General features: G+C 36.9%; 1 protein-coding gene across 3 annotated transcripts in view; it reads right to left on the reverse strand.

Annotated features, from left to right (window-relative positions):
- P5CS (Delta[1]-pyrroline-5-carboxylate synthase) overlaps positions 1-9,254 on the reverse strand; it is a 68,934-nt gene extending 59,680 nt beyond the window's left edge. Inside the window, exon 1 of one of the 3 annotated variants that reach the window (XM_036374018.2) lies at positions 8,990-9,254. In XM_036374018.2, the coding sequence (XP_036229911.1) occupies positions 8,990-9,088 (99 nt within the window). In that variant the 5' untranslated portion in view covers positions 9,089-9,254. The remainder of the gene's footprint in view (positions 1-8,989) is intronic. The other 2 variants (XM_036374015.2, XM_036374016.2) reach the window with 2 other exon arrangements.
- Between the last annotated feature and the right edge of the window lie 877 nt (positions 9,255-10,131).

Below are 10,131 nucleotides of genomic sequence, written 5' to 3' on the forward strand. Positions count from 1 at the left end.
AGCCATTTATTAATTATGCCTAGATAAAGTAGAAAATCTGTATTACTAAGTCGTCTTCAGAATAGAAGACGTATGAGAGGTCTTCGTGCAAACTCTTTATATAGAGATAGTGAGCAGTGACAAGATACTGTAAGTCACGCTAATCGTAGATTAGATTCCGATGTACGCCTGTCTGAACAAATTATCAATACAAATCAACATAGAACCAGACGGGAAAATCTCGAGGTACAGTCTTTTGAACAAAATTTAAATACTGTTCAACATACGGCAAGACGTCTAAATCCCCAAATCTGTTGAGCAAGTTGTAAATACTGTTCAACATAGAACAAGGCGGCAAGATGCACAAATTCGCTCTGAAGAGCAAATAAGAAATACTCGAGGTCATAGATCTCGGCGCGAAGACCCCGAGGTTCGATCTGTTGAGCAAATGAGAAATACTGTTCAACATTGAAAAAGACGACAAGATCCACAAATTCGCTCTGAAGAGCAGATAAGAAATACTCGAGGTCGTAGGTCACGTCGAGAAAATCCCGAGGTACGTTATGATGAGCAAAGTAGGAACACTAGGGATCATAGATAATATCGCGCAAGAAGTCCTGAGTATAGGAATTTAGAGCACTGAAATAATAAGAGAGGAGCGTGATAGAGAAACACAACGTCGGCAGCTTAGTAGGAGGGGTACGAGGGAAGAAATTTTGAATCAGAGACGTCTTAGACAAAGTCAAGTTCGCCTTTGTAGAGATAACCCGGTCAATAGACAAATTGAAAACAAAAGACAGTCCCAACGAATCAGATTAACGAGAGAAAATAATGTTATAGAAAATGATTATAGTGGCAATTTAATAGATTTAAAAACATTTATTTCCAAAATATAAATAAGGGCCCTACTGAAATATGTATTTGCTGCGGCGGCTTATAGTTTTCACACCAAGTTCGCAAATTAAATTTCGAAACTATTGCGCAAGGTCACCCGAATGCTGCATCCGCCTTCTATTTAATTGAAAAATTTCTTTCGGAAGTTGGAAATTACAATTATTGTGCTACTTGCAAAAATGCGATTGGTAAAAAGAACGTTCCAAAAATATGTTTAGCTAACGGTCTAGACTTTCCTGAAATACCGAATTGTTTGAAAGGCTTAACCCCAATTAAAGAACGTCTCATAATGCCTATATTGCCCTTTATGACAATCCGTCCATTAGGATATCAAGGCCAGAGTTCTCTCAAAGGTGCTGTTGTTAATATACCAATTTCTGTTAACAATATTGTGACATCTCTACCAAGGTCTTTTGATGAGGCTCATGTTATACAAATTAACTTAAGAAGGCTCTTCTTTGTCAATACCCCTCTGTATCGTGAGCACAATATATATATTAATGAGAATTGGATTTCAGAATTTAATAATCAAGAAGAAGTTCCGTTTGTTGCATCTGCAGAGGATTCCCGATTGATTCAATATTTTCATGCGGAGCAAACATCTCATGATAATCCCTCAGGTAATAATATTGCAACGGCTCTTTTACCTTCAGAGCTAAATCCAGGCGGTCAAGAAACACTTTTGGACAATATTCCTGTAGAAAAATTGGATTATGACCGTTTAGTCATAGCACGAGGTGAAGGATAACGACCAATTGACATAATTCGAGATAATAATTCATAAGAGTTGTCATTTGGAACAATATACGTTGGGCGTCTTCTTATTTTAGTTAGAAACTTCTTTTCGCTCGTTGGGCTGTAATTCCCGTATCGAATGAAACGCAAAAGCGACAGGAAATGGTAATGGCAATGGTGATGTAAATGTTAATGTTAATTCTCTAATTATTCTCCCTAAATTGACAAAGTTTACGGGCTCACGCAGTAGACTTGACGGACACAGTAGCCCAAACAGCGAATATTTTATAACTGACGAAAACATGGATAAACAATGAAGAAGCTGAGGATGTGCCGAACTTCAATTGTGTCGTCCATTTTAAACATCCCAATCTAAGAGCTGGTGGAGTAGCTGTCTGCCATAACTCCACTGACAGAATAAATATTGTCACTCCACTTATGGATATGAATTTACAACAAATTAACTGGTTGGCTGTGAATGCTGCTGCAGTTAGAGATATTTCTGCGGCCGAATGTGTCATAGAAAGTGGAGTGAGTGTGGCAATGATCGTTGGATGGAGGCGAAAATATCAGCTATCTTTTTTCATTAACCTAACCCCCTCAAAAATTTCAGAATAATGAGAAGTGGCTTCTGTTATCCGGAAAATATTTCTATCTCATAAAACTTGCTGGCTAGGGTGAGTATTTTCATTTCAAGTGCCCATCCATAAAGTTTCACTTCTATCGCCTAGCTTTCTAGGATATTTGGTGTTTTTTTTTTATTTTATGGTCCATCAGAGGTTTAACGCTCCTAGCAGGATCCCCAATTAATTGACCGAGGTTAATCAGTAAGTTTTTGAAAATGATCTTTAACTTTTTTTTTATACATTATTCTCTTATTTATCTAAAGAAATAATTACATTTCTAGCTTATTTAACATAAAGATTATTTTGTTATTTACCTAAAGTGTTAATTACTTTTCTAGCTTATTCAACATAAAGATTATTTTGTTATTTACCTAAAGTGTTATATATGGTCGTGTAAAGGGCAATTAAAATATAAGTAAAAAGTTGTAAACTCGTAAAATGAGTAGTAAAGCGCTAAGTAGTAGGAATTAGAAATAAAGATAAGTGTATAGCCTTTACATTGGGACTTGTATCTAAAAATCCAGTGATCGAACTTAAGAGTTTGTTACAAAATAAACAATTTATCGACAAATCCCTTACGGTTGGTGTCAGAAGTGGGTTTGTCAAATAAATTCCCAAAGAGAGAATTTTTTTTAAATCGGAAAGTTTAACGATCTGAAGATTCCACAACTGAAAAAGGAGCTAGTAAAACGTGGCTTAGCAACAAATGTATTATTAATTAATGTTGACGAATATGTAGTTCAATTGGAATTAAAGGAAGAGACTACGAAGATAGAGGAAAAGGCAAAGATTCAATGCTCGTTAAAGAATGTGGACATGATTTTGGTTGTTATGTCGCAGATGTCAATGCAAACATAGATACAGTTTAAGAAACAATATACACGTATGACCCTACAAATATCGCAGTTAGAAACGCGGTTGTCAACGCATTTGGAAGAACAGTTCGCAGCGCAAGATGCACGTATATCAGCACGTCTCTGCAAGAGTTTTATACAGAAATTGAGAGGTTAGCTCACTTAGCTTATGCTCATAAATCCGTGGAGCTCATTGTGACACGAAAATTTAGACCTTCATTAATTGAAAAAGAGATAACACTACACGCCTCGCTGCGTTAGCATATCAAAAACTGATGTTTCCCTTTGGCACAGGAAACTCCATCTCTGCTTAGCAATCAAACATTCAAAGCTCATTAAGTAGAAATAGAAGATCACACCTAGGTGAACCAATTACTTTAAAAATTTGAAGAAAATATGCAGAACAAATAACAGGATTATGACCTATACAAATATGGAAGTGCCACTTATGTTCGGTTACGATAATAAGTTAAGCGGGTGATATTAATAGAGAACCAGCAAATTCCACCAAAATCAGAAGCAGTTATTTGGGCAGAAATAGACGGAGACTATGGGTCAAACAAGTTGTGGATTATTGAGGCCACAAAAGAATCTAGTCAAGAGATTGAGGCCGTGATAAATTGCGAAGTAGATCTTGAGGAAGACTCCATGGACCGAGGAAATAGAGGCAAACCCTCAAGGTAAGGCTAAACAATGACAGTGATCGAACTCAAAAGTGAGTTACACGGTAGACGATATCGAGAAATCTGTTACAATATTTTAAAATATTATATTTTAAATCGACAGGAACTATGTTGCCATTTTTGTCGCTTTTTCTTTTTGGTTGCGGATTTGTGAGGTTGACACTTTTTTCTTCCAGAAGGAACTTCAAAAAGTTGTTAAAATTATGATTTTTAGCTTTTGCCATCGTCGTGAAAAGAAGCTACTTTTATGAATGAGTCAACTTCGCTTGTTAAGAGTACGCCTGCGTCCATGAATGAAAATGTTGTTGTTGTGTGATTTACTATAAAATTGGGCTTCAGCAAATTTGGCTCGACTCTTTTGGGTGACATATTTACATGTGCTTGCATATGTGTATGTAGGTTTGTGTATGTATTATGTGTTTGGCAATGTGATACGCACATATGTTTGTATATATGTACAGAGCAGTGCGTGCGCATATTATTACTGATAAGTGACGTCATATAAGCGTCACGTGATATGCAACACACAGACGAAAAGGTAAAAGAGACGATGTAAAAATGTTTTGAATGGCTAACAGAGCTAAAATACTCTGAGCAGGGAAATGAGAATTTATATATACATACATATATATAAAGCGAAAAATTAAAAACTTTGAAGAAAAATAAAAATAATAATTTGCGTCAATATGTATTCATGTTCATATATAAACATACATATTTACAATAATTTGCACTCAAAGCTGTTAGAGAGGCAAGGGAAGGGTTTTTTCGACACAGCTCGAATTTTCTATCAACAACACAATGTTGTGACGCGACGTCAGTCCTTTGACACATTGACTATTTGAATGAAAGCAAAACAACGGAGATTTCTCATGAAGGAGTGTACATATGTACATACATATATTGACAAGGTATCTTCCCGAAAGTTGGCATGAGTTATTTTCTAAGGCAACATGTAATATCCGAAGAAATTGTTTAGTTTACAAATTGTTTATTAAATGGATCGTATGAACCGTGGGCTGGTGGTCGAGGTATTCTGTCAGGTTTGATACCCTGCATAAATGGCTGATGGGCTAATGCCAAGGCCGCCTCTGTTCCTTTAAGTTGGTGTGGTAGGTGTTTGTTGAGATGACTCCTTCTTTGCGCTGGTCGACACTGAACACATTGCCCCATAAGGGCGTGTGTCAAACCTCGCCTTAGAAATCTAATCAGCATTCTACCTCACTTGAGTGGGTAAAGCGCCGCGAACGACAGAAAAATGGGGCGGAGCGAGCTCCACACTTCGATTAAGCGGTAGAGGTCGCAGAAGGGGGAATCTTCCCTCGGTAAGAAGCCTCGGGTCGGAGCCGCACCGATGTTTAACGAACTTGGACCACTGCCTGGATGTGAAAGTGCCTAGTGGCACCTTCGTATGCATAAACTCATAAGGTGTGCCGACGAACGGTCCGTATTCCTTAATAAGGAGACAATCGAAAATATGTTGAGTTACTGTAATCCATTTCTTTCCACTGAAGACTGGAGGGTGATTAGACTGGAAAGGACCGAAAAGCCATATCGGCAAGCGCTGATACTCCTAAAAAAGCAGTCCCTTGCTCCTCTCAATATTGCAAAATGGGCCATAAGCTATGGCTTCGAGAGAATGGTTCTTAGGATACTCCCAACAGAATCCAGGGTGGATGGCCCGCTTCCGCCATCTGGGGCGGAATAGAGTAGGAAAGAGAACCACTCGAAAAAAAATATCGACCTTATCCCCTCGGACGCGGTGAGCACGGGGGCGGATCGTCAGTGATGATGGATCCGTATTCAGTCTCGAGGTACTCTCCCCACTGCCCTTGATCTTGGTGGGAAACGACCTACTTATAGAACTCGAGGAACTAGGCTGTTGGGCGATAGCCTATGTTGATGATGTGGTTTTTATGATTAAGGGAAGATTTCTAAATACCATCTTCGAAGAGAAGCGACCTAGCTGGCAACCCAAGTAAAACATAAATGGTTTTATTTACTCGGAGGTACAAGATTCCAAACGTGCCTCTCCCTTCTTTCGGGGGTTCACCACTTTAACTTGTTGATAAGGTGAAATGCGTAAGGCTTATCCTTTATAGAAGGCTTTCCTGGAGGCAATTTCGAGGAGTGAGTTAAGAAGGTCGCCTTATATTGCTGCACGGGTGGCTATAGGGAAAAGGTGGGGACTCTCACCAGAGGTGGTGTTCTGGCTCTACGAACCCGTAGTCAAGCCAATGTTGTTCTATGGTGTGTTCGTCTAGTAGAGGGCGCTCGAAAGGGCTACACTTGCTTAAAAGCTTGAGCGGGTCCAAAGAGCGGCGCTCATCAGAATCTCCAGTGCACTACGGACGACACCAACGATAGCTCTTAATGCTTTTTTAAATATAACACCTGTAGACATTGCCGGCAGGTGCATTGCTGCGAAGTGTGCTCTAATGTTTAGAGAAGCTGGACTTATGAAGGGGTCCGAACAGGGACACGCCAAAATTCTCTACTCTTTCAGCTGCATTCCTGAAAATTTTGATCACTGCGTCACAGAGGCCACTCGAGGCGGGTTTTTCTCTACTCATATGCCGAAAAGGGAGATGTGGATGGGAAAAAACCACTGTAGAAGAGCCGCGGTGAGCTTCTTCATGGGTGGATGGAAAGTTGTAATGGGGAGGCTGAGGTAGAAACATTTAGGCACTTTCTGCTCCACAGTCCGGCTTTTGCAAGGCTGAGACTGAAACATCTCGGCAAGCACACTTTCGGCGGACCGGAAGACTTAGCCGAAACGGATATTGGCCGTCTCAACAAGTTTGTTAAAGGCATAAAGCGCTTTGTCGACATGTAAAGTTCTTTTGACCTAGATAAGGAGTTTTTAGGTACCACAACGGACCGGCGTTTAATCTATCCAATTGTGATCCTTCTTAAGATCGATGTCCTAACCTAACCTAAATAAACAAATCGTTCTATAATGGGAATAAGTACGACCTTTTTCGATTTTCTTGCAAACTAGTTCTTTTCCTGACTAGTATGTACAGTGAGACAGTTTGCCGACCTGGATATTCCACACTCAAAATAATTAAACACATTGCAATCTGAGTAGCAGATTACTTACAACAATATATTTGTAGTAATATTTTCGTTCAGTTTATAAAGTTTCACTATTTTCTTCTTTTGTTTTATACAGTTAGGAAATTTGCTCATTTTCGTAGATATACTTGTATCTTCGGATACTTGCATCCCCCTCTATCTCTACAGTTATTTCATGCCATTATACAAGTATTTATTTATGTACACACATATGGTATACACGTAAGTGAAAAACTGTGACTTTAAATGTCACTAACCCTCTTCTGGATAGAGTTGAAGATTGCGGCACATTAATAAGAATTTCTTGAGATACATACCATACATATGGTATGTATGTCCAAAATATTCGAACACATAGTGCATACATTTATTTTCGAAGCTGCTTACCTTTTACGAAGAGTGGAAAGTACCAAACACAGCCTTAAATGAGGGTATCTAATTTTACTTATTTTAGAGGTTGCTTATCAGTCTTATTTGTGTATATACATATACAGATGTATACTTATATAATATAAACTAGCCGCCATAAGTCAACTCTCCTCTGCAAAGAAAATGTGTACTGCTATAAATCATAGGAGTTGTTATTTAAATAACTGAAACTTTTATATACCATAAGTTATACAATTATTCTCAAAAAGCTAAGCTGCTAACGGTACTAATCATGCCACACAGACAGGCGACACCATTGATAACGAGACTTTTGTTGTCGCAACAAAGAAATAAGTACATGCCTTTTAACGAATTTAAATAAAAACTCGTTTTTACAGTAAGAGCTATCTTATTAAACATTATTTTGTAGATTTTTAAACACTTTGCGGTTTTTGTAGGGATAGGGGCAAAGCTAAAAAAATTATGTAAAAAGGGTAAAAGGCAAATTATTATTAAATTGTAAGATACATTTGTAAAATAACCGGCAAATAGTAAAACCCGTCAGTACTAATCGAACATCAGGGCGGACAATTATCCAAAACTTATCAAAAGGAGGAATAATTGTGAAGGCAAACGTCGGGATAACTGCCACTCAGGTGATCTTTGATACATAGCAAGAGTCCGATAAGGCCATAAGCATTTCCATCGCCGACAAGTAGGTATCGCTGTGGCAAATAAATACTACGAAAATGTTACTAGAGTTTTGGTGAATGACAAGAATAGGTTTAGTATCTTTGGTATCAGAAAATAGAAAATCGTGTGAAGAAGATCGGTTACAACGCTCAGTAAAGAAAATTCGCTATGTTCTGTCAAATATCGTGGAGTAGGTGGTAAGATGTTGGAAAGTTTGACAACTGGTGGAGTAGGAAACTTTAAGTGTATTGTATCTACTATTGGCAAATATGCAAATTTTAATACTTTAAGAATCACTTTAAGACAAAGTGCCGAAAAATTTGGTCTAAGTAACGGATTTAGGTTTCAACAAGACAACGACTCCAAACATGCAGCGGAAATTGTCAGGTTGTCCCTTCTTCATAACGTCCGAATACAACATTCAATACCTCTTGTTTTCTTTTACAAAGTTTTTGATAACTGTCCAAACTGATGTTTAATTTCTACTGACGGGTTTTACTATTTGCCGGTTATTTTTGACCTTTATTATGCCATTTAATAATATTGTAATTTGCCTTTCACACTTTTTCAGTTTTTCGCTTTGCCTCCATTGCTACCAAAATTGCAAAATGTTTAAAAATCTAGAAAATAATACTTTAATAAGATTTGTGTCTTTATAAAGACGAGTTTTTATTAAATTCGTAAGGTTTACGATAAAATAACGAGAACTAAAACGAGATGAGCATATGCTTTTGACGCATGTATTTCTTTGGTGCGGCAACAAGAGCTCCGTTATCTATGGCGTCGCCTATCTGTGTAGCATGATTAGCGTATATATAAACAATTTCAGTTATTTAAATAATAAGTCATTTGATTCATAGCAGTAAACATTTATTTTGCAGAGGATCGTAGACTTATGGCGGCTAGTATGTACCAAATTGTGTTCCCAAATACGCTCAGGTAAAAACCCTTATACTTACATATGTATGTATTTTCAATAGCAGATTTTCACATATACACATACGTTTATTATAAAAAAAAATTAATTTATTTAACTAAATGGATAACTGATGAAAAATAATTCCACTTCTTCACTTACAGGCTGTCTGGGTCCCTGTAGACTTGCTGCTCTCCAAACACTTGTTGAAAAGTTGCGCTTTAACAGGAACACCGATGATAAAAATTTATTTAAAAACATTTTTTACTATATTTTAAAATATATATTTTGCTCGAAAGTATAAAGTTCAGTTTTTGTTTTTTAATAGGTAAAAAGACACGAGTTATATACATGTATATGTATAGAACCGATCGAAGTCGATTTGCGCATTGACTGCACTGGTCAGCAAATCAGAACAAACTGAACTAATGTCGAAATCCTAATTGATTAATCAGTGAAGAACAAGTATTTTACGGTCACTACACTAACAAGTGCTCATAAGGTAAGTGATTATTTTGTATTATGATTTTGTAATCATTCTGCTGTATTTCTCAAAAAAAAAGCCGCTGTTATCAATGGCAATAACGGCGTATTTGAAATAAAGACATGTACATTTTCACCATACCCACAACTCGCCTTCAATTTCCATCTTTTTCAGAACTAAATGCATCAATTATGTATTCATATATGTATATGTATTTATATATATAATCATGTACATATGTGCATAGTTTGATTGGAAACCCTTATCAATTGGAACAAGAAAGCTTTTTGCCTCTCCAATATTTGTCGATACTCCACTGATTTCTGCTGTTTTTCAGACTAATATGTATATTTTTTTGGAACAGTAAGGAAAACTAAGCTCGCATGTATACAAACATTTTATACTCAAGCAGTTATTAAACTTCAAAGACGGCAGGTTAATTTCAGGTGTTGGCAAATCTTTATATTAAATACCTTGGGCGCGTTGCTTCGCCACCAACTAAAATAAATTTTAAGGACAGATATTACACGAATATTCAATCCATTTTGAACAATTTTATTGATTTTGTTCCAACGTTCATAAAATACTAGGTTACGAAACCTTTGACGTCATTGAACCAACATCGTCATACCTACAGTGAGACGAATTAAAAAAAAAACACTCTTTAGTTATATTATTGTATTTTTGCGTGTTTTGTTCAAACAATTATCTGATATATCTAATTAGAAAATACATTCGATATCTAAAACACGAAATTATAATTTTTCCCTGCATTTTTGGGAAACTGTCATATATTGTAAAAAAAAAGAAAATATTGTAA

Source organism: Bactrocera oleae, chromosome 6 (assembly GCF_042242935.1).
Source record: "Bactrocera oleae isolate idBacOlea1 chromosome 6, idBacOlea1, whole genome shotgun sequence".
Classification (NCBI taxonomy): Eukaryota; Metazoa; Arthropoda; class Insecta; order Diptera; family Tephritidae; genus Bactrocera; species Bactrocera oleae.